We start from the raw sequence: 24,269 nt of genomic DNA, 5'->3' as shown, positions 1-24,269 counted from the left end.
AAATAACATGTAAGTAAGATAAAATAAAAGTGACAATTTAAACACTGAGAATATAAAAATATATTATTTTATGTAAAATCTTTATCTGAAAGGAAACAAAAGCTGTCAGATTAACGTAGTGGAGTAGAAAGTACAATATTTCCCTCTAAAATGTAGTGGAGTGGGAGTATAAAATAGCAAAACCCGAATGAAACCAGATTAAAGGGTATACATGCACCGAATAATCTGACTATTGGGCGAAAAGCTAGATGTGTTTATCTGATTTCTCATAATCAGATAATGGCTTTTATCTGATAAAGGCTATCCTGATTTCTCATAATCAGATAATGGCTTTTATCTGATAAAGGCTATCGGATTATGCTGTTTACATGACCACTTGAATAATCAGGTCTATCGGATTATGCTGTTTACATGACCACTTGAATAATCAGGTATCTCCAGAAATCAGATAATGATCGGTTTATTAGTGTACATGTAAAGGCGCTCATTGTTGACTCTAGCGAGAGGGTTCCTGGTTTAAATCCCAGGGTGGGGGAGCTTCTGTTTGGAGTTTGCATGTTCTCCCCGTGTTAGCCTTGGTTTTCTGCAGGTTCTCCGGCGGCTTCCTCCCACAGTCCAAAGACATGCAAGTTAGGTTAATTGGTGACTCTTAATTGGCCATACGTGTCTGTCTCTATGTGTCATAGACCCTGCAACCCCTATCAGGATAAGTGGTTGTGGAAAATGAAGGAATAAATGAATAATTTCAGGCTTTTCTGAGGCCTTTGTCCTACTACGACACCCCTGGATGTCAGTATGCGTTTGATGTATGCAATAATCAGGTTGTTTAGTAGATAATGTTCAACGTCCTCAGTCAGACATAGCTCAATCTAACATTACAGGTAGAATGGCAAATATATTAAATGAATGTGCAGTGAAAGCTACGTGACGATGTTAAACTTGCAGAGCATAACTGATCCTTACAGTCTGCGCTGCACAGAAAGGTAGGCTAACCCTAACTCTTACCCACATCCTCGCTTAGGTGCTCATTTCAGACCCTGTTCTTACATCAGATTTTTGTTTTTGCAAGTTCTCTATAATGATTTAATGCAGGTGCTCAAATCTCCATCCCCTCTTGGCAGGTGAACCACAGAGTTAGAGTACAGTAGAGTAGAGTAGAGTCAGCCCTCAGCGTCTTGTTTACTGCAGCTCCTGCAGAAATGGGAGGTTCATTCAGGACACAGATTATCATCTCTCTGCCGTATACACCTGCCTGCCTGGCTGCGTGACATGAACTTTGGTTACCCTGGTTTAACTCATGTATTACTTTCTCTTCCTGGATTTAACACACCCATAAAGGTGGAGTCTCTGGTTCCAAACCAGTACAGAAATTCAGCCAATATATCTGGTGCTCACACACAGCCCTGGTGCTGTAAAAGGGAAGCAAACAAAGAGGGTCAGACTGAGCCACACAAAGTATTAATTCATGCTTGTGCAGAGGAAAGGTCATGGATGTATTCAGAGAGAGGCAGTGGGAGCGAGAGGGAGCGCCTGAAGGAGCACTGACAGGATGGGTGTATTTGTTTGGGTGCATTCAAATATCAACAATCTGTCTCCAGAATCTCAGAATCTAACACCATATTAAGAAAGACGCCGGCCATAACCATGCAGCTAATGGTATAAAAGGTGGACTGAGTGTTGATTCAGTTTCTGAATCTTCATGTCTTCTTCATGTGCCCCTGTGGAGTTTCTACATTCACACAGAAGCTAATGAAACATGACATGCTGTGTAAATACCCCTGACAGAAGCTGTTTCTGTCTCCTGAGTGTCCTCTGTCCCCCTGCTCCTGTGAAAAACACTCAGACCTAGTTCTGTTACCATTCTGGAAAAGCCAAGAAAGACGCTCTTTAGTGTAATTCGATCAGCAGCAGAGAGGCTTAATGGACCAAGTGGGCGTCCTGTACGTGAAAGGTGATGAGTTTGAAATGGTGTTTGGGGATTGGATCGGACAGAACAGGAAACGCAGCTCACACAGTAAAAGGTCCCTCGACATGTTTGGAGATAATTAAAATGGTTTTATTTGGTCAAAACTTTGGCCCAATGAAAATATATTCGCTGGATCTGAACTGGAGAAATGAGAGAAGACAAAAAACAACTTGTTTTGATTTGATTCTTTTAGCTCAGCTTCTGTGTCCTCACTTCCTGTTCTTGGTCCTACCTGACAGGTGAGAGGCTGAGCGAGCGCGGGAGCGAGTGAGAGCAGGATCGAGTGAGGCCATGGAGCACCAGAGACAGAGAGCTCTCTCCACATCAGGAGAATCGCTGTACGCCGTGCTGGGAGTCGACAAGAACGCCACGACAGAGGACATTAAGAAATGCTACAGGTACGTGTTTGTTTACACACAAGAATTCTCTACAATAGCCTCAAACTCCATTTTTAATATTGATGTTTTATGTGTGAACCACTAGAGGGGGTCAGAGGTCTGTCACCAACTCTTAATGGGTCAAACTGATCCTGAAATAAATAAAAGTTGATTTAAAGCAGCTGCATGTTGATATTTAAATGATTGTGATCACATTCTCTTCACTCTGATGATGATTTGTTACTACATTTAAAGGGGGAGTTTTTAACAGATTTTAAAGATGTAAAATGTGAATTTCATATCCCTCTTTGCTTTAAAAGAAAGTTCCTGCACACTATGATAAATTTGTTAGTGTGCCTGTGACAGTTTTGTTTCTGACTCATTTTTGCCAGAAACCTCTCGGGCCATACTCCTATTCATTGCCAGACAACTGTCATTTCTAATTCAGCTTTTAAAGAAAGTTTTTGCTAATATTAGGATATTAAATTCTTATTTTGAAACTGTTAACTTTTTATTAACTCTTCATTTTTAATTTAATTTTTTTTGTATGCATGTATTTATTTTTCAATTCATATTGGTCTGAATTTATGGAGAGTGTAAAATGACACAAGAACCAATAAATAAGTAAATATAGAATAAATAAATAAATGTACAGAAGTACAGAAATAAATAAATGTAGTTGTAAAAAAAATGTAGAAATAAATTTAAGATATTAATTTACTTATGGCCTGTTTATTTATTGTTTTATGCATGATTTATATGCTTGTTTTATGACAACATTTTGGTCTTAATTTATAGAGGACCAAAAAACCACAGTATCAACAAACAAATAAATGAATATATAAAAGAATAATAAATGCTGTAATAAATACGTAGATAAATAAATAAAGGCATAAATAGAGAAAGAAATGCAGAGGTTTAACATACAGACACAAAAATACGTAAGAAAAAAATAAATGTAGTTGCATAAAAATTATATTTATTTATGTGCTGTTTAATTATAAAATGTTACTTATTTATTTTTTATGAAAAGTATTTATCTCTGTCATTATTCTGCATTTGTTTATTCCTGTATTTGATAATACATTATTTATATTTTTTATTGGTACTTAAGTCATTTTTTCGTCCTTCATATGATTGAACTGTCTTCATATGCATTACTGTAAGTTGCAACTACAGTCTATACTGTATATAGACTGTAAATAATAATATGATCAATGAGTGCCAAATTCCATTTAGCTGCTCCAGTTTGACGCTGTCATGGCTTCCTGGAACACTTCAGTAGAACAGAGCCATCATTGTTTTCTTCCGATTATGACTTGTCCAAATGTCTGATGTAATGACGGCCCAGTGGGAAAAACTTAACCGAAACACCATCATAGGGTATCATTAAAGTGCCATATTAAACATCCTCCATTCTCCCTCTGTCTTTTTACAGGAAACTGGCGTTGAAGTTTCACCCAGACAAGAACCCAGACAACCCGGACGCAGCCGAAAAATTCAAGGAAATCAACAACGCCCACTCAATCCTCAGCGACGCCACCAAGAAGAACATCTACGACAAATACGGCTCGCTGGGGCTCTACGTTGCAGAGCAGTTCGGAGAGGAGAACGTCAACACCTACTTTGTTCTGTCCAGCTGGTGGGCGAAGGTAGGACGAAGGACAACACGTGCACGCATTATGTCTTTCTTTATGACTGACATATAAAGCCCAGTTCAGACCAAAGAGTCACGACAGGATGAGTTGAAACAGACATCTACTGTCCATGGCTGTTCTGCAACGTTCTAAAAACCTGGACCTAAACTAGAAACACAAGATAAAGGCGTCATGTGTCTCCAGTGTCTTAGAGACCAAGTCCAGTCCAACAGAACCAGTTGTTGGTTGTGGACGATGTTCACGTCATTTAACTTTAGTATTCACATGAGCCAAACTAAAAACTTATGGTAACGTTAAACGTGGTTGATTTTGTCGGAACATCAAGACAAGAAAGTGACTGAGTTTTATGACCACCTTACATCAAATGATTGAGATCAAAGGAGCGTACCAATTCAGATAAGACTCTATTGACTTTATTCTGACATTGGTGACACTTGCCTTTATCAGCTGGTCGGGGGTTTAATACGCCTCTCTTTTTTCTCTCTCTGTCCCGTCTTCGTCCCACAGGCCTTGTTCGTCTTCTGCTGCCTGGCCACAGGCTGTTACTGCTGCTGTTGCCTGTGTTGCTGCTGTAACTGTTGCTGCGGGAAATGTAAACCTCGGCCGCCCATGGACCAGGAGCCCGAGTTCTACGTGTCCCCTGAGGACCTGGAGGCCCAGATGACCGCTGAGGAGAGAGGTGAGGGCATTCATTCATTCATTCATTCATTCATTCAAATTTGACAGAAACAAAATAATATTCACCAAAACTGTCTTGTTAGGCCTGTAGTTGGTTAGTCCATTGTTCCAACAATCACCAACTCAGGTTTGGTTAAAATAAACCCTAAATTCACAGAGTTAGATGCAAACATTTTCCCTGTGGTCTCTGTCCTCTGATGTTGTGGGCGCGACACAGACCGGGTGTTTACAATCGGTGCTGTTTGGTCCCGATCCATTTATCTCCACCACTGGCAGTCAGCTCAGTCAGTTACACCACACTGACCTCTGGAGGCGCAGGATGTGCACTACATGAAAAAATCCTCAGTGCAGCCTCTCCAGTATGAGGTTAATAGAAAGATGAGCATCTCTATATTTGACGATATTGAAAATAAACCCTTGAGATTCTTAAAGTACTCTGGTATATTGTAATACGGTGATACTGCCCAAGCCTAATCCCCATGCTTCATGTCTCATTAGTTGTTGCAGCATTTTTGGGGTCGATACCATTTTGTTACAGAGATTTGGTGCTAAATTTAAGCATTTTTTACCACTTGTAAAATGATACAAGGGGCCACAAATCCCTCCAAAATCCCACATTAAGACACCAGTGATTTGGTGTCAAAGACTTTTGGACATTTATGTAAGAATTGCATCTTGCAGTGATTGGTTGGTGAGCATTTCTGTTCTGGAAACTGCTGAGAAACCCATAAAAGCCATCCATCCTTTGAATGCCCAAAGTCTCTGGTTTGTGGATGTAAAGTTTAATGCGACTGTGATTATCCCAGAGGTCACTAAGGGCAATTTTAAGTTATTTAAAGAATAGTCTCACTGCAGTGAAATGGTTACTATGGGGACTGACATCATCACACTTGAATAAAATTGAGCTTATTAAATCCAAAAGAGTCTCAGCTTTTGAATCATTTTTAGGTTTTAGTTTAGGGACCCCAGTATTCAGAAATATTCAAATGCATTAGGCATAAATTGCACATCTGTACTGCATGAGAAAAACAGCCATGCCAGTTTTGTCCTCACCAACATTTAGCCTGACTTGAGGTGTTATTCAGCTTCCTTCCCGACAAACTAAGATTCATCAGGTCCTCTAGTTTCATATGATACCACCATCCTCACTCTAGCTTTGGTGCTAATGTGAGGTATGTGTATGTGGTTATGCCTGGTTTGATGATAGCACTCTGTGTCTTTGTCAGTAAGTCGAACTTGTAAACATGATGTTTATTCTTGGAGGACTGTTGCTTCATTTGGGAGCAGCAGTATAAGTTGTTTGTGAGGTGATGTAGAAACACTCAGAGAGAACACGAACAGTGTGAGGATGGAATTACACACCCATGGCTTTTTGTTGTTGTTGTTGTTGGTCTTTTATACTGTGTTTTGGTTTGCTCTAATGTGTGTGTGTGTGTGTCCTCCCCAGATGGCGGTGATCCCATCGTGATGCAGCCGTCCTCAGCCACAGAAACCACCCAGCTCACCTCTGATGCCCACCAAAGCTACAGGACCGACGCATATTAGACGCAGACATATACAGCTCACACCTCACAGTTAACTACAGCGTCAGTATCAACCAATCATGCACACACACACACACACACACACACACACACACACACACACACACACNAGACGCAGACATATACAGCTCACACCTCACAGTTAACTACAGCGTCAGTATCAACCAATCATGCACACACACACACACACACACACACACACACACACACCAGCAAATATCGCATCCCATCACTCAGCTCAGCCCAAACCTTTACTTTTAATCCAGACTGATTTTTAATCATTGTGAAGTGAGGAGAGAAGGAGGAAGAATAAAGGAGGAAAAATGAACACCAGAAATATTCTTTCAACAGTGGTTAGACAGAATTCAGACAAGACATGAGTTATCCTCTGTTTGATTATGTGTTTACCACAGGAATATTTACCTTCAGAGTGAGAGACAAGTTTATAGTTGTGCTCATATTGGAAGACATCAAATGTGCTTGATACCAATTGTCAGTCAGAAGCACAGACGGGGAACTCTTTCAAAGCGACACATGTCCATTACAAGATGGTTTTACCTGGAGGTTTGCACAAACAGTGATGTTGTTTTGTTTGTTTATCATTTTAAAAATCATGAAAAAGAAACAGCATAATAATCATCGAACTTGAGCACAAAGAAAGCGATAACAGAGAAAACTATTAATTGTCCTTAAGATATGCAATGACTTTTACCAGTAATATTTTCCTTGAAAAAGAAATAGCATCATTGTTGACTATGTGTCTACGCAGGAAGTATGACGTCTCTTGTTTCCTTCACAGTGTGTGGGCGTTGTTTTTATTTTATTCTGTTTCATGTGCTTTACTAAAGTGATTGTGTGTCGAGCTCTGCGTGTTGCCAAAATGTGGGTGACCGACACACAATACTGCCCCTGAACGCATCCTGTGCAGACACACACGGAGGACTGGTGTTGCTGATGGGCTGCTCATGCTACTCCTCCTGCGTCGACAGCTGTTGGGAGAAGTTTATGCAGAAGGCTTTGTGCCAGACGGGGATTTAATGGTTAAGGTTTGGAAGGAAATCGCAGTTTGAGAGTAGACACAGTGTAAGGCTCCTAATATGATTCTTTTTTGATTATTACTTCCATCTAGTGCTCTACTCTGTGCACACCAGCATGTTCCTGAGAAAACTGCTATGGAAATGTTGAAGAGGGAGCTTAACTTTGTGATAGCTGTAAAAGTCAATTTAAACTTTCCACATACGTCTGCGTACTTAAACTTTTGCCATCTTCATCATATCCATTACAGTCCCCGCTGACTGTCACATGCAGCTTAAAGGTTATGATGCATGATGTACGTGCAGACCATACTCACAACATACAAACATGCAGATAGGAATAAACAGAACCACTTCCATAACTGTTTCAGACTCTATACGGCCCTTAAGGTTTAACAAGGATCTGCAGCTTTCCATCATTCAACTCGGACATTTATCAAGAGGTACGTTATCCAAGACGTGCCAGAAAAGAGCTTTGTGCAACATCATTGCAAACAAGGAAATTAATACCTTAAATATTTGATTCTTGTTGTCCAGAACTTTAAAAAAATTCCACAGGTAGATGTTTTCATTCATCTGAAAGCAAAACTTGTCGATGAGAAACAAGCTGCCTCCTTTTAGCTCTCTGGGAAACACTCGCCGCTTCTCTCTCAGTCTGACGCTGGCTGGAAGTAGGTCAGTGATCCTGTCTGTATGCTCACCGAGGAGTTGATCGGACTGGGTGTTGGCTGTCTGTGTTTATTTGTCCTCAATACCCTCGTGAACATCACCACAGGAGCCCCTCTGAGTGTAGAGAGGACAGCTCGTGCTCACACAGCAGCTGCCTCACTGGTATCGACCGCCCCTCAGCGTTGAAACTTAAATCGTAAAGGTTTTATGCCTCTCCACTCTGAAGTAATTTTGCGTTTTTTAAGATTTGTTGTGGCAGAAGGAAAGTCAAGGAAGTCAAAAGGTCAAATTACCATCCCAGGAAGGTTCTTAAAGATTTGAAATAATGGATTTGCAGCCACCCCCAACATGTCAGCTTTCTCTGTCATCATACAAAGTTTCAGCCTGACAAACGTTTTCCTCAAGGAAACACTGGAGACTTGACTGAACAGATATCTAGTAATATACACCAACCAGTAGACATATCATCCTGCTGCATAATAACTGGGTCTGATATGTTTCTTTACTCCATCACAGAACATCCCGCATTCTCTAGAAAGTCTGAAAAAGTCTTCTGGTGATAATCTACTGTTATTATGTCTTGAGAAAGTCCTCGCATTGCTTCAGTTCCTCCGTCACAGCAGTGATTCGTCGCATCACTTATTTCAGCGTCACTCCGCTCTAGATGTACCATAGTCTTCCTCCTCCTCCTCTCTTCCATCACGTCTTCCTTCTTTTATGTTTAACCCTCGACCTGTTTTCTCCTCCTCATCTGAAGGATCGGGCTCTGTGTTTCACACTGAAAGCTCTGTGTGTGCTGTGGGAGCAGAGTCCAGTGTTATTAGTCGAGACATTACAAGCACATTACCGTACAATAGTGACCTCTTGGTGTCATCGGGAAGAACAGACGTAAACACTGATCCAGCCCCTTTTCTTTTTTTTTCTTTGTTTCTAGTTTCCATTTTGTTTTGTGAGAAAGTAAAAATGCTGTACATGTCGTGTAAAGTGTATGTTTAGATTTAACGTCACTGTTTTCTTTGAGTTTGGTCAGAAATTTGAACACTATTTTTTTTCTTCTATTTGTCTCTGTAGAGTTGCTTTTCATTGTTTTTCTTATTTATGTTGTTAATGAAGGGAAGATATCGATATCCAAAGTCTTATTTGTACGTGTTGCAGCAGTTTTGTAGATGATACGGTCCTCGTAGAAACTGAAGAGCAGTTTACATCAATCACACTGATTAGTTAGGGTGTAATATTCCATAACATTTTTTTGTAGTTCTTCTTTGTCTGTCACACACGAGTAGCACTCCAGCTCTGCTTTAGTAGAAAATACAGGAACGTTGTGGTTGTTTGTGTCAACAGTTTGATTTTTGTTTAAAAAAACGTTGAACCAAGCAGGCTAATTTATTCACTATATTTTCTTTGATTCCTCAATCACACACTTTGTTCATTATGTATTTATACATATCATGAGAAAGTGCAATATGAACTCTGTAAGACTCTTCCGTGTCCTCCACTTCCAAACTTTGCAAATTTCAGAGGCTGTTTCAGAGAATCTGCAGGTTCATAAAAGATTTAAAAAGTAAACACGTTTTACCAGTACAACAGTGATTATTCTGATTTTTATTTATGGTTTTAGTGTTTGAGTTCGTCTTCCAGGTTTTAAGTTGGACTTCTGGTCCAGTTGAGTATTAAAAAGATGTGAGGGCCTTTTTTATGAAACCTGCAGATGCTCCTTTTTAATCAGATTTCTCTTCACTTGATTAGTTTTGTGCTTCACCGTATGTGACCACTGACACACTGTTAAACCCCAAAATTTTTTGCAAGTTCTCCTCTATTGACCAAACGAGCAGCAGTGTCTGAGTGAATGCAGCATGAAGTCTGAAATACACAAACATGGAGTCAAGAAAGTTCCACTGTTAGATCTAAAACAATGACATGAATATCATGAACTGATCTAAGTGTGAATATAGCGACCAGATGACGATATTGAAGCATTATTTTATTTATTTTATTTTTCTTATGTTTTTAATAATTGATTAACGATTAGCTATTCTATCGAGGGGATGTATAGAATTTTTAGATGTGAACCATTTTGACAATGAAGTGACAAAATGGCAGACCTGCTGTATATACACGCAGTGGCACAGTACATAGAGGTGTAGAGGTTTTCTGTTTTTAGCATGGACTGATAATGTTTGCGTCTGTCAGGCAGACGTGTGGGTAAATGAAGTATCTGATGTACTGTTGTAAAATAAATGTTTCTGTTGCTTCAGAGCTTCTGTTCTCGCTGTGAGTTCTTTGATTTAAAAGTGGAAAGGAGAGATGAGGAGTGGGTGACAGAGGTCTGGCAAACTCATCTCTTTTTTGTTTTTGTAAACTCTTGCTCAAGTGGCATCAGTTGAAGCAAGTTACGGGACTTTGCGCAACTCCCCTTTGAACAACAAAACAAACTTGTCATGTGCCAAGACCTTCAGACTCTGATGTGTAAATTGCCTATAGTTAGTCACAGACTCAATCCAAACATTCAATGAGCTTTTAAATATTTCCTCCTTATGAAGTAGGGTGGTATAATAACCATGAACAACTCTTCTCCATGTTGGCTTTATTTAGTTGAATGTCGTCAGCATAGATGTTACAAATAACCTTAAACAGACAGTTCACCCCAAAGTCAAAATTACATAACACACTTTTCCTCTGACCTGCAGTGCTATTTATTCAACTAGATTGTTGGTGTGAGTTGCAGAGTGTTGGAGATACCAGACACTATACTAGACACTCTGTAATGTCTCTTTCCAGAAATCATGACCCACTTACCCAAGATAATCCACAGACCTTGTTGTGAGCAGTTTCATGTAGGAACTATTTTATTTCTACTGAGCTACACCCGCAAACCGTATCACCACGCAGAAGGTAGCATACTCCCCTGACTTTAATTTTCTGTTTACATGACATCATTATGTACAGATTTAATGTTCTTGTAACCTTTATACTATCAAAGCAGTGATGAAACTTGGTAAAAACTACCAGCGTAACTACATATGTAGCAGATAATTAAGGGGACTTCTTAAGGTATGTGTGGTCTAGTCACATATTTATACATATTGTCAGATTTGTCCAGACTAAGCAGTTTTGCACAATTCCCATGACAAAGGTCCAGCGAGGGTCATAAGGACAGAGGGATGTCGTATGCTGTAAAGCCCTGTGAGGCAAATTGTGATTTGTGATATTGGGCTTTATAAATAAAATTGATTGATTGATTGAAAGTATGTATATAATTCTATTTACTGTAATAATTATCATATTGTTATCAGCATTGTTGTGATAATTATTGCTATGTGTCAAAAGATTTGATCCAAAGAAGCATGTTTAACCATAAAAGAAGAGGATCGAGACAACTGCCCTGTGGAACACCACAAGGCATTATATAAGATGAATGTATCGTAAGTACTTCCCATTTTTCATCAGAAAAAGGTCATAATAATCATATTTAATGTGAAATAAATTGATGTGTAAAACAATTTGCAATAAAGTTAGAGAATTAAAATAATGGGGCGGCACGGTGGTGTGGTGGCTAGGTTAACTGATAGCTCTAAATTGTCCGTAGGTGTGAATGTGAGTGTGAATGGTTGTTTGTCTCTATGTGTCAGCCCTGCAATAGACTGGCGACCTGTCCAGGGTGAACCCTGCCTCTCACCCGATGTCAGCTGGGATAGGCTCCAGCCCCCCCGCGACCCTCAAGAGGATGAAGCGCTTAGAAGATGAATGAATGAATGAATTAAAATAATTATTCAGCAACAAAAAAACAGCATTCCACATTCCTGACTAAAAATACCAACTTTAATTTACTGTGTATAAGACATCAGTATCATTTTCATGTTACATCTAAACCATTAAAGCAGAGATGAAACACAGTAAAACCTGCCAGCATAATGGTATGTGGCAGATAAATAGGAGTGATTTAGTTCTCTGTGTGATAGTCCCATATTCAGTCAAGACCTCTAATCTAAACTTGGCATGACTGAGTGCTTTTGTAGTAACCATAAAAAGCAGATAATTCTACTTTACTATGATTCTCATGATAATATTTGCTGGTCATTCATACCATTTATTTAATTTTGGTTGATTTAATATATTAGCATATAGTGTTTAGCACCCCTAGTGGTCATTGTAAGAATAGACTCTTTAGACCACATCAGTCTCCATTTTAGTTGATACATGACTGGGGCTAATGTGCAGTACAGCATTTTCTCTCGGTGAAGTTTCGAGAATATATGCCTGTAAGCATTTCTAACTCATTTTCCAGTATATTAATGATAACTGGATGGCGACTTGTATCCTTTTTGAGTTATTTCTGCAATACTTAAAATGTATACAGCAGAGTTGTATTTTGCTTATTCATGCTAGGCTGCTAAGCTAGTTCCTGGTTAATTAGGCAGTTAAGAAGTGCTTATTGTAAAACTGAATTAAAATTGCCTACCTGTAAACATTACCTGTAAATATTTTTAGTTGTTTTATTTGACAATGTGGTTCAAATAAAATTGTTCTAATGAATGTATACTTACCTATAATACACCTGTAACGTAAAAAGGAGGCAATAATCATATTTTATTTGGATATTGTGTTCCAGTTTTACAAAGTAAAGAGATTCAATGAGACAAACAAAGCTTGAAGAACAAGAATCTAAGTAAAAAAAAAAATCTAAAATCATCCAAGCCTCAAGTATTGGATCACGTATGTTAACTATCCATCTCACTGTGACAATGACTTGTCAGGTGAGGACAGAATATAATACCTACGCTAATGTCAGCAGCATAGTCATGATAATTAAAGTTAAGTGTCAGAAGATTTGATCCAAAGAATCATTTATAATCAGAAAAGGAGGGGACCGAGACGACTGCCCTGAGGAGCACCACAAGGCATTTTATAAGCTCCTGATAAATGGCCTAATGTATCACAAACTCATGAAATACCTCTCACTTCTTATTAGAAAAACTTCATAAATGCCTTATAATAAAATATCATAAAAAGCTGACATGAAAACCAATTCTCAACTAAATAAATGAAAAATAAAAAAAATAGCAAATTAATCTAACAGCACAACATCTCTCCACATTCTTGATTAAATATCCCAGCTATAATTTCCTGTACTTATTATTTTATTAAAGTATGATACATTTCATAAGCAGTCTATAAACATGAACAACAGCAAATGATTTATAACACTATAATATAGTTGTAAGAGAGCTTAAGTGTTAATTAACGTATTTGTCAACAGCACCCAAAACTGGAGGCTGCTGTATAAACAGATAATGAATGACAATCAATCAAATGACACAAAATATGTCTTTAATAGAGATGTTTTGATTGTTGAAAATACTGGACATTAATAAACATATTAAAGAATGTCCGCAGCAAAACCAACGCTTGAATTGAACTTTTAACATATTCAGTCTCAGTAATCAGGTTATAATGTGCAATGTAAACATGGTCACAGCGACATGTAAAGAGTTGACTGAATTCTCTGCAGTGGTCCCATTGACCTACAGTAATAAATGTGTCTCAAAATTTAATGTGGTAATTAATAGTAGATATCAAAAGGCCACAGTTGGCACCTTTAGGAGGACAGTGAGTGTGTGTAACAGTAGAAAGAGGACAGCCTGGCATGGTCTTAATCCGTCCACATACCAGCCACTGCCCGATATGGTGTGTGTGTGTGTGTGTGTGTGTGTGTGGGTGTGTGTGTGTGGGGATCATTTCAGAGGCACTGGGCTGAAATCTGATGCCCTCCCCCATCTCAGATCAGCCCCCCCCAGCAGCCCCCTCCATGGGTCCACTCACTCAGACACACACTCTGCTGTGGATGGTGAGGAAGCTGCGAACAAACAAACTCAGCAGTCGGCTACTTGTTTGGAAAAAGAGGAATGGAGTGTTGGATGAGCCGGAGGGAGGGTGTGTGAGGAAGAGGAGGACGAGCACTGGAAGGTGAAAAGGTGGAGAAGTTGGCTTCATGTCCCCGTCCAGCAGATCTAGTGTCAGTGCTCGGTGTCACTGGAGCTGAAGAGGAGAGCTGTGAGTGGAGATCAAACGTCTTGGATATGAAACTACTTTTACTTGAACTGATTGACCTGGATGTGACCTGGACCTCAACTTTTGATAGTGATTTCTTCAGCGATGTCTGTGATTCTTCTCACCACTTAACTGGACATTAGGAGCCTCTCCACAGCAACAAGTGCTTCACTGAAGTCAAACTGTCTGACTGTCTGACTGAGTGAGTGAGTGAGTGAGTGAGTCGGGGATTTCCAGATCTGAGACACAGTGTTGCCCTCTGCGGTCTGTGCAGTCAGCAGCTTTATGCACAACTTACCCAACAAGTTTTAAAGCCAAATTAATCCTGGAAATGAAACTGCAGCATCCTAGATTGTTATATGCATGTAAAACCTGCAAAGACAGCAGCTGACAATACTGAGAGACACTTTACTGTGATAAATGATTATATTTAACTGACTATTTTTAAATTAAAACCGGAACAAACTCACCCTGAGGACCTCCAAATATAAAGTTCAGCCCTGCTCCTCCTGCAGGACTCTCGTTGTTGGTGCTTTACTCTCAGTTGCAGGATTTTGGAAAAATACAAAGAGCTGGATTTACTCTTTGAGACACAAATACGTCTCAGTAAAATGAGTATTTGATTGTATGTAGAGACAAGCAGAAAGACCAGAAATAGGAAGAGGAAGACCAACTGCCTACAACTTTTAATGACAGAGAGAAACTATCCACCGACCGTCATCAACCATCAGCAGATGGAGAGTAAGGTGAGTAAACAGATTTTCAAACTGTTCTTATGTTGCCTTCCTTTAAAGAAATGTCCTGTCATGGTTTTACTCTTGTGTTTTTGTCATTGATGTCTTTCTTGAGTTTTCTTAGGCTGCGTGTTTCATTTCCCTTTAACTTTTACCTTACCTTTAAAAAAAATCTTCAAGGGGCCATTTGCATGCAGGAAAAATATTGGCATTGTACGTTTCTATAAATCTTGGATACGTTACATTTGTATATTATAATATAGCAGATACATTGAAACTTTACGTTTTAACAACGCTGCGGTTAATGTGTGGTTACGTTAAGGCACAAAAGCCACCTGGTTATTCTTCGTAAAAATCAACCACTTTCCGTGGCACCTTCCTCGCTGGAAATGCAGCGACAACTCACTACAAAACACCCACTTTGGGTGCCTAAAAAGCTTCTGGAAACACAGCGATGACTCACTGAAAAACAACCAGTTTTGTTGTTGCAGCTTGGCAGACGTCTCGCCTAGGTGTCACTCCATGTACTGTCCCCTCCACAGGTCATAAACTACATCAGTTTAGAAACTTTGATAACATATGTATGAACTTGCACCAAAGTCGTTGAAATCTGCCGCTTGGGCAGTGACCTTTGGCGTTGGACACTGACGAAAAAAGCTGTCCTTTAACTTCCGCATGATATGCAGCCATTTAGCAATATAGTTTAACGTCACTTGGTGCCGTCAGGGTTAAACGGCCAGGACACGAACGAAAGTTAAGACAGCGAAACTCTGAATAGGGCCGGTGGTAGGGATGGTGATTGGGTCCAACAAACATCGACTTTCACCAGAGTGAGCAGTGTTCACCCCCCGTAACATTATAAAGCCAAACCCTGTTCTTGTTTCCTAAACCCAACCACATGCTTTTGTTGTTGAAGGGGGAAAAAAAATTTGAGTTGTTGTAGTGCTTTTATTTTGAAAGAGACTGTATGCAAACTGGACATTTCCTGTGAAAATAGAAGTGTATTTTGAAAGAAGACAATGCATGTAACAGGCTGAAGTTGACATGGCGCCCCAGAATGTCAACAACCAACACACCCAGGGTACCTTGGACGTCATATGTGGACGTGGAAAGTCCATGACCAAGTGTCCAAATGTGACGAGGTCAAAATAAGAATGTGTGTATGAAACATGTAACATATTTGTGGTTTTCTACAAAACACCCACTTTTTGTGCCTAAAAAGCTGCTGGAAAAACATTGATGACTCCCAAAAAAACAACTGGTTTTGTTGTTTGCTGGTCTCTGCCAGTGGTCTGCAGCTTGGTAGGCGTCTTGCTTTGGTGTCACTCTATCCACTGTCCCCTCCACCTCCAGATGACAAAGTCAGGTCATAAACTACATCACTTTAGAAACGTATGATGATAAAATACGTATGAAATGTGCAAATGTAAAGTATCAATGGTTTGCAGAAATGTACAATGCCAACGACTTGGCTGCATGTTTTCGCCCATTAATGTTAAATTATTTTTCAGAAAGCACATTTTTAGATTTCTATCTACTTTCACTTTATATGCCTTTATACTTATTACCTCCGCAAAGGAGGTTATGTTTTCGCCGGTGTTGGTCTGTTTGTTTGTCTGTTTGACTGTTTGTTTGTCTGTTTGTTTGTTTGTCTGCAAAATAACTCAAAAAGTTATTGTCTGTTTGTTTGTTTGTCTGCAAAATAACTCAAAAAGTTATAAACGGATTTTGATGAAATTTTCAGAAAAGGTGGATAATGGGACAAGGAACAGATGATAAAATTTTGGTGGTGATCGGTTGAAGCAATTTGATAAAATAATAAATAAAGTCTATGGTCTGACAGCCTCAGCAGCAATTAAGACGGTGAAAATAGCGCCATCTGGTGGCCGGAAAGCACGTCTTGTTCTACTTGCTAAATATTGTTATAATTCTAAAGTTGAAATTAATGTTCTGTGTTGGAAAAAAAGAAAGTGAAAAATACAAAAAAACATATTATATTCTGTGTTGGTACAAAATAAAAACAAAATAAATACACCACAGTGTCTCCATGGTGAAGGCATATATAACCTAATAATGATAGTGATGCAAATAACCTAATTGTGATGCAGGCTGCAAAATCTGATGCGGAGGGGGAGGGAATATCACCTACTTGGCAGAGGTCTGCACTCTCTGAGTGCTTTTCCAATTACACTATATTTTGAAAAATCACCCAGAGACACAAATAAGGCTTTAATCCATAACAGTAAACATTTAGTGCAGGTTACTTTTTTATTTTAAGTATAATTATCAAACAGAGTAATGGACAGTACCGCACTCATTGCAAAACAGACATTTTTCTTGAGCGTTAAATTTTTCAACCCATAAACAAACAAAGAAACAAACAACACATCACAAACCAATGAAACCAAAATCACCCTCCCACCTTCCCGAATGTCCACGTGGCACAAATCAGACTTTCTTGAGTGCCAGAAGAGACAAAGAAAAAATTCAATTTCAGATAAAAAAGGCAAGGTGATAAAAGAGTTATTGAGCAAATTAATTGTCTATCTATAAGTTAGAGAGTTCATACAGGAAAGAAACACGTCCCAAGTTCTTTCTTTCAAGAATTTTTTCCAGAGCTTCTGACGGAGTACTTGATTTTTTTCTAGGTGGAAAAAAGACATTAAATCCTTGAACCAAGAAGTTGTGTTGTGGTTGTTAGGGCTCTTCCACTGTAACAGTATGCGCTGTTCTGCTATGAGGGTAGCAAACAATACAGAACAAGCTGCAGGTTCCTTTTTAAACAACATACATGACAGTATTGTGATAATACAGCTGGAAGCAGGAGGTGTGTTCTTGAAAGCTTCGACATCTGAACTTTGAGTGTTTTTGTAAAAATCAAGCCAAATATTTAAAACTCAGCTGATCTACCACTGAGTAAATAACTACAAACACATGCAGATAAACTTTATTTTAACTTCTCATGGTTACACCAGTTTGAGAAAATAGTTTCCCGATGATAACTGTTAGGACAAGTGTATATAAAGATGCAAAACAACAACTATAATATCTCAGTCTAATGGAAAGTATGCAGCCATAAAAACATGGAGCTATATGATGTTCACTCAGTGTAAACATATAGCTTTTATGAACAGCTGCAAGATGGTGACAGGGAACATATACACAACCTGTTACTGTCAGACAGAGCTGTGGCAAAAGATTATCTTTTTTCCAACATTAAAGCTACACCAAGATATAAAAGAAGATGACTGGATTTAATGATTCCCTCCCAGTTCAGTTGTATGCAACTTCTCAACCCACAACATCCAAAGTATGTTTTTGAAACCGTTCAACAGTGACTCAAGTCTGTGCAGTTTAGAGTTATGTTCTAAAATGTGTAAAGGCACCACATCAGTCCCTCACTAACAATCAGACTTGCTGACAGGTGATCAGTGTGTGTGTTCTGGTGTCAACAGGAGGAGCTGAAGTTTGGTGGAGCGGCCATGTCTCTGCCTGCAGACCTGAGCTGCCTGCAGGGCGGCGGGGGAGCAGAGGCGCTGGCGACGCTGGAGAAACAGCTGATCTGTCCCATCTGTCTGGAGCTCTTCAACAAGCCGGTGGTCATCCTGCCCTGCCAGCACAACCTCTGCAGGAAGTGTGCCAACGAGCTTTATCAGGTCTGTGACACAGCAGCACACACGTGGGCCGCCACCAAAATACATGTGTAATACATCGTGTTACATCAACTGGGAAGATATTTAACCAGCTGTCACATAAATGTAGTGCAGTTAAAGTAAGAGATTTGTCTCTGAGATGTAATCGAGTACAAGTATAAAGTAGTATAAAGTGGAGATACTCAAGTGAAGTGTTTGTACACACAGTTCTGTACATGTCTGTACTGTATGTGCTGCCTGGAACACACTTATCTTTCATCAGACATGCTGCAGTACTGCACTGTTCACAACACACACACACACATACTTAAAACAAAGCCCACGTCAGATGTGTGTGTGTGTGTGTGTGTGTGTGTGTGTGTGTGTGTGTAGTGGATTATCAGTTTCTAAAATGGGCCGAGTGGATGTTCAGCTGGTTTGCTCATGCACATGAAAATCACCTGCCTGACCTACATTAACTGCTATTGTTCAGATCGTGTGTGTGTTTTGTAGGTTTTAATTTATTTATTTATTAGTTTTTGGGCTATCTTCACCCAGGGTGCATGTGTTTGAGTCCGAACTTGACATTAGTCGTTCCTGCTGACCCTGCTGCAGTGACATGAAACTAAAAATGCAACTAAATTTTCTTTAATCAGTAACTCTTCCTAAAGCTCCAGTGTGGAGGATTTAGGGGGACATATTGATTTAGGAGGACATATAGGCAGAAATGGAATATAATATAATAATTAAGTTTTCTTTAGTATATAATCACCTGAAAATAAGAATGGTTGTGCCGGCGACTTTTAAGGTGGAATGTTAACTTGTAATGTTACTCAGTGCGTGAGTTGATGACGTGAATCCATCAGCATACCTTAAATTTCACTGTGACAACTGTGACCATCACTTTAGTTTTTATATGACCTTTTTTGAACACTTTTAGTAATGAGTGGATCTTCAAGTGTTTAAATATATTAATTTCGGCCAGGTTATGTGAAGGTCATATATTCTAATCCTCACTTCCTGTGGGCTACAGCAACACTAAACCCCTGAGCTTGCCTGAGAAGGACTAAATGCACAAAGCTGCTATTTTTAAATATCCCATGGAGAGAGACTCTCACTGCAGCCTGTTCTATTTTGTTCTGAAAATGTGGGCATGCAGCCTCGTTCTGTGGACGATAAACCAGGTGCAGACTTCCATCTGTGTCACCGCTGATGAGGAAATACAGCGAGTGCTGGACGGAGCAGTGAGTGACAACAACCCCGCCCACTAGGGTCTAGGTGCCATGTTTTAAGGGTTACTGTTGGTTCCAAATATACTATACCGAAAGTGTTTGTTGGAAACGGGGTAGAGACAGACAACCATTCACACATACGGCCAATTTAGAGTCACCAATTGACCTAATCTTCATGTCTTTGGACTGTGGGAGGAAGCCAGAGAACTCCCTTGCTGACACGGGGAGAACACAAACTCCACACAGTGACTCCACTCCCCCACCCAGGGTTTGAACCAGGAACCCTCTTGCTGTCAGGTGACAATGCTAACCACTGCACCACCGTGTCCCCAGAATGCCACTGATGGTGACATGAGCACATGACTTTTCTTCCTGTACGAACGACCTATGTACGTGTTCTTCGAAGAAAGATCCAGATCTTTTTTTCCCACACTCTGGATCATCCTGACATTTCCAAACCTGAAATGCATAAACATATTTTTACCACTCAGTGGCATTCACATGTTTGCCCAAACACACTTAACATGTTAGGTTGCATGTTCACGTGTGTTTTTTGCGTGTGTGTGGAATGTGAGATGGAAGCTTTATAGACTTCTCCCTCACTGTCATGCTCATGTTCGTGACCTCTGACACTGAGAGGTCTGTCCTGCAGAACACACACACATTCACACTCACACTGATACATGCAATGGAAAGAGATTATAGTCTCGCCAAACTCTCACCCGACCACATACTGTTTGTATCCAAGAGCTCATTCTGTCATCAACAGTCTCTTCTTCCCTCGTTCCTCAACTTTTTTTCTCGTCAGGAATTTTTGATCTATACTGTTGGAAAGTGTCGAAAAATTCCCAAACATTTTCCATACATTCATAGGTGCTGTGATTGTGAAACTGGTGTGAAACTTTGCTCTAAGTGGGAATTAAAAGGCCTCAAAAAGTCTTAAACATATCTTATGAAGCCTGCACAAACCCTGCTGAAGCAAACTAAATATTTTGTATAGACAATGACTTTGTAACACAGATTGACAGCTTGAAAATAAATCATACAACAGAAGGGGTGTCAGAAATTGCTTATTAACATTCTAATCGTTTTCCTTGACTGTGAAATCGTGTCACTTTATAATCGATATGAGTTCGAGCTGCCTGTAAACACACTGTAAACCATCTCTGTCTCTGTGTGTTTGTCTCTACCAGCTGATCCCTCCGTCAGGCCCAGCAGCAGCTGAGGCTTATTAAAGGCCACTATTTCAGGACGCGTTACACCTCTAACCTTCCCTCCGTCTCTCTCCGCTCATCTGTCCTTTTCCTCACTTGTCTGTCTGTCTCTGTAATTCTCAATTCTCTAATCGGTTTCCATTTCTGCTCAGTTTTCTCTTGTGATCTCTTGTTTTATGTTTTCATCTTCATCTGTTGAAATATCCGTCCATATTTCTGTCTTAATATACTGCTGAAAGCGCTGCTTAGGTATTTGACCTCATTCATAAGGTGACATCTTGGTTTATATGCCAACTTTTTTCTTCTGTCTTTGTTTAAAAACTACAGTTAATCCTAAAATAAAAAATAAAAAAACATCTCTCTCCTCTTACCTGTGTTTTGGTGAGAGTTGCAGAGTGTTGGAGGTATCAGCTGTAGAGATTTCTACCTCCTCTCTAACATAATGGGAGTAGATGACACTCAGCTTGTGGTGCTCAAAGTGCCAAAAAATACATTTGAAAAACTCGACAGCAATGTCTCTTTTTTTAGAAATCATGACCCAGTTACTCAAGATGATCCACTGAGCTTGTTGTGAGCAGTTTCTACCAAACGTCACCTGTCAACTGTATCATTGTGCAGAAGGAAGTGTGCATCTACTCATGAACGAGAGGCTCGTGCTCAAGACTGCACAAGATGTAAACATGAATGGCGTCCTCCTCTGCTGAGCTGAAACGTCAGTGGTTCAAGAAGTACTCAGATCTTTCACTTTAGTACAAGTGATGATACCAAAGTGTAGAAATCAAGTAAAAATCCTGCTTTCAAAAATTTAGTTAAAGGAGCAATAAGCGAAATTGTTTCACCGCTAGGTTCGCTGTTGTGCACTGCCTTTAGAGCAAAACAAAGTGTGTCATGAGCCTCTCCTCCCTCTGCCTCTGCTCTCCAACACGGACTATCACATCCAGACGGTCCCGGTGTGTCTTCCGCAGGCTCCGCTTCACTCAGCTTCACTCAGCTGCCCGATATACCCGCTGCTTCTTCCCACATTAACCTGAATAACAAACCAGGGCTCGGTGCTCCGGTTGGATCCAAACGGAGAGCCGCTAACTGGCTGTGTTAGCAGCTGAGTAAAGTGGAGCATGAGGAGGAAGCACCGGTTAGCCCCCGCTTTCACTGCAGGCAGATTCACTCGCTACAGGGGTGAGGAAATAAAACCTAAACAGTCAACTTAGTTTAGCAGTTAGCAATGTCTTTCACTCACTCTCGGTCTCTGCTGTGTTTAGCTATTTCCCTGCTTTCGGCTGCCATGCTAACGTTCCAACTCTTCTCCGTGAGCCCGTGAGCCCGCCAGGCTCACGGGCTCACGGAGAAGAGAGGAATGTTAGCGTTAGCTCCCAGAGTTAGCACTAGAGCTACTACGGCTACCGGAGTAGCTTGCAGCTATGGAGCGCTTCTACCAGCTCTTCTAGTCACTGAGCCTGCTCATCGGGGCCAGATCCCCGTGCAGAGCAAATTCAAATTTGCTGGGGGCGGGGCATCTGGATTTCCAGGTTAGCTCAGAGGTGCAACTGCAAACTATTTTCTCTCTAGCGAACAACCTGCCAAACTTACCACCATGCAGAGCATAGCATGTATCTACTGCTAGCTCAATTAGCACTACAGATCTAGCTGACATTACAGCTCAGCTGAGGAGGCCATTAATGTTTACATCCAGCCCTGTCACAAGCCTGAGCATCTCGTCTCTGAGTAGATGCACACTTCCTTCTGCACAATGAGACAGTTGACGGGTGATGTTTGGTAGAAAGAATATAGTTCCTACATGAAACTGCTCACAATAAGGTCTGTGGATTATCTTGAGTAATTGGGTCATGATTTCTGGAAAGAGACACTGATGTTGAGTTTATCAAATTGATTTTTTTGGCACTTTGAGCACCACAAGCTGAGTGTCATATAGGTCCATTATACTGGAGAGAAGGCAGACATCTCTACAGCTGATATCTCCAACACTCTGCTACTCACACCAACACAATCTAGATTAATAAACAGCACTACGCTTAAGAGGAAAATATATTTTTATATAGGAAGAACTGTCCCTTTAAGTATGGAGCCAGACCCTGGAGCTGATTAGCGTAGCATAAACACTGAGAGCATTAAAATAATGACATCATCCAACTTCCACACTGTTTAAAATACACTGAATCTAAAGCTTGTTATGGTTCAAGATCTGCGCTCATCGAGCAGCAGTGTGTTATTTTTATTTCATCTGGAGGCATGGACAGTTAACATAAGGTACTTGATGAGTGTGTGTGTGTGTGTGTGTGTGTGTAACATGCTGGATGTTGAACAGGGGATTTTCTGGTCTTGTTTTTACCCAGTGACTCATCCTGAACCAGCTCTGACCCAGGGAAGATTTTTCTCCACTGATGACCCCTTCTGATACTAAAACTGTTGCTAATTGACATCCCAGCATGCAGCTGTGTTGTCAGACAACAAACTCCAACTGCTGGGTGTTGACAGGCAGTCTTTGAGGGCTGAGGAGCAAATCAATCACAATGTATGAATATTTACATCATATGATTATCCTCTCTTCCTGTGCAGCCGTCCCTGTTCCAGGCTCGCACCACCATGATGGTAAACAGCGGACGCTTCCGCTGTCCGTCCTGCAGACATGAGGTGGTGCTGGATCGCCACGGTGTCTACGGCCTGCAACGAAACCTGCTGGTGGAGAACATCATCGACGTCTACAAACAGGAAGTCAGCAACAACAACAACGCCTCGAGGTGAAGGAGGACGACTGCAGGAGAATTATATAAAATATATCTCTGTACTCACAGGTGTTTAAAGACGTGGTGTCTTCCTCTCTCTGCAGCCCCCTCCCTCTTCCTCCTTCTCCTGCTCAGCTCACCTGTTCAGACCACGAGGGGGAGAAGGTGAACATCTACTGCCTCACCTGTCAGGTTCCTACGTGTTCTCTCTGTAAAGTGTTTGGAGCTCATCAGACCTGTCAGGTGGCTCCTCTGACAGACGTCCACCAGCAGAAGAAGGTAAACAATACTCTAACAGTGGTTCCCAACTGGTCCAGCCATGGGGTCCAGATTTCTCCGTAGTCATTAGTTCGAGGTCCCACAGTTTAATACGTTCAGCGTCATACTTGTGTTTGGCCATGTCGTTGAGCCAGTTTGCTGTGTCTCTCAAGTAGAAGTCCATTAGGCCCCGATCACACAGGGAACATTTTGCAGGTTGCAAAACACAAAATGCACCAATCAATGCACTAATCAATCTACTGTCTATTTTTCCCCAGTAATCAGTGTGTAGTTGCTGACATGTTGAGGCAGAGGGTGCTGTCTGTAGCTCTGGTTGAGGGTGAGAGGCTGTCAGCAGATAAACAGAGATCTGTGTGGGTACATGAGACCCTAAAAAAGAGGGTGGATCATGGGGAGTACCACCAGTTGGTCCAGGAGCTTCTCCTCCATCATGGACGTTTACAGGCAGATTTTAGGATGACTC

At 40.5% G+C, this 24,269-nt stretch overlaps 2 protein-coding genes across 4 annotated transcripts in view; both read left to right on the top strand.

Annotated features, from left to right (window-relative positions):
- Positions 1 to 10,182, top strand: part of dnajc5ab (DnaJ (Hsp40) homolog, subfamily C, member 5ab) — a 43,982-nt gene extending 33,800 nt beyond the window's left edge. The window contains exons 2-6 of the mRNA XM_050064029.1: positions 2,206 to 2,364; positions 3,782 to 3,995; positions 4,509 to 4,680; positions 6,127 to 6,326; positions 6,434 to 10,182. Coding sequence (XP_049919986.1) covers positions 2,258 to 2,364; positions 3,782 to 3,995; positions 4,509 to 4,680; positions 6,127 to 6,224 — 591 coding nt within the window. The 5' untranslated portion in view covers positions 2,206 to 2,257 and the 3' untranslated portion in view covers positions 6,225 to 6,326; positions 6,434 to 10,182. The remainder of the gene's footprint in view (positions 1 to 2,205; positions 2,365 to 3,781; positions 3,996 to 4,508; positions 4,681 to 6,126; positions 6,327 to 6,433) is intronic.
- A 3,595-nt stretch (positions 10,183 to 13,777) lies between these two features.
- trim101 (tripartite motif containing 101) overlaps positions 13,778 to 24,269 on the top strand; it is a 27,872-nt gene continuing 17,380 nt past the window's right edge. For all 3 annotated transcript variants that reach the window (XM_050066018.1, XM_050066019.1, XM_050066020.1), the window contains exons 1-4: positions 13,778 to 14,720; positions 18,164 to 18,364; positions 23,361 to 23,542; positions 23,632 to 23,806. In XM_050066018.1, the coding sequence (XP_049921975.1) occupies positions 14,664 to 14,720; positions 18,164 to 18,364; positions 23,361 to 23,542; positions 23,632 to 23,806 (615 nt within the window). In that variant the 5' untranslated portion in view covers positions 13,778 to 14,663. The remainder of the gene's footprint in view (positions 14,721 to 18,163; positions 18,365 to 23,360; positions 23,543 to 23,631; positions 23,807 to 24,269) is intronic.

Source organism: Epinephelus moara, chromosome 16, assembly GCF_006386435.1.
Source record: "Epinephelus moara isolate mb chromosome 16, YSFRI_EMoa_1.0, whole genome shotgun sequence".
Lineage (NCBI taxonomy): Eukaryota > Metazoa > Chordata > Actinopteri > Perciformes > Serranidae > Epinephelus > Epinephelus moara.
Note: the sequence above shows the minus strand (reverse complement) of the source record. Positions and strands in the feature narration are given on the sequence as shown.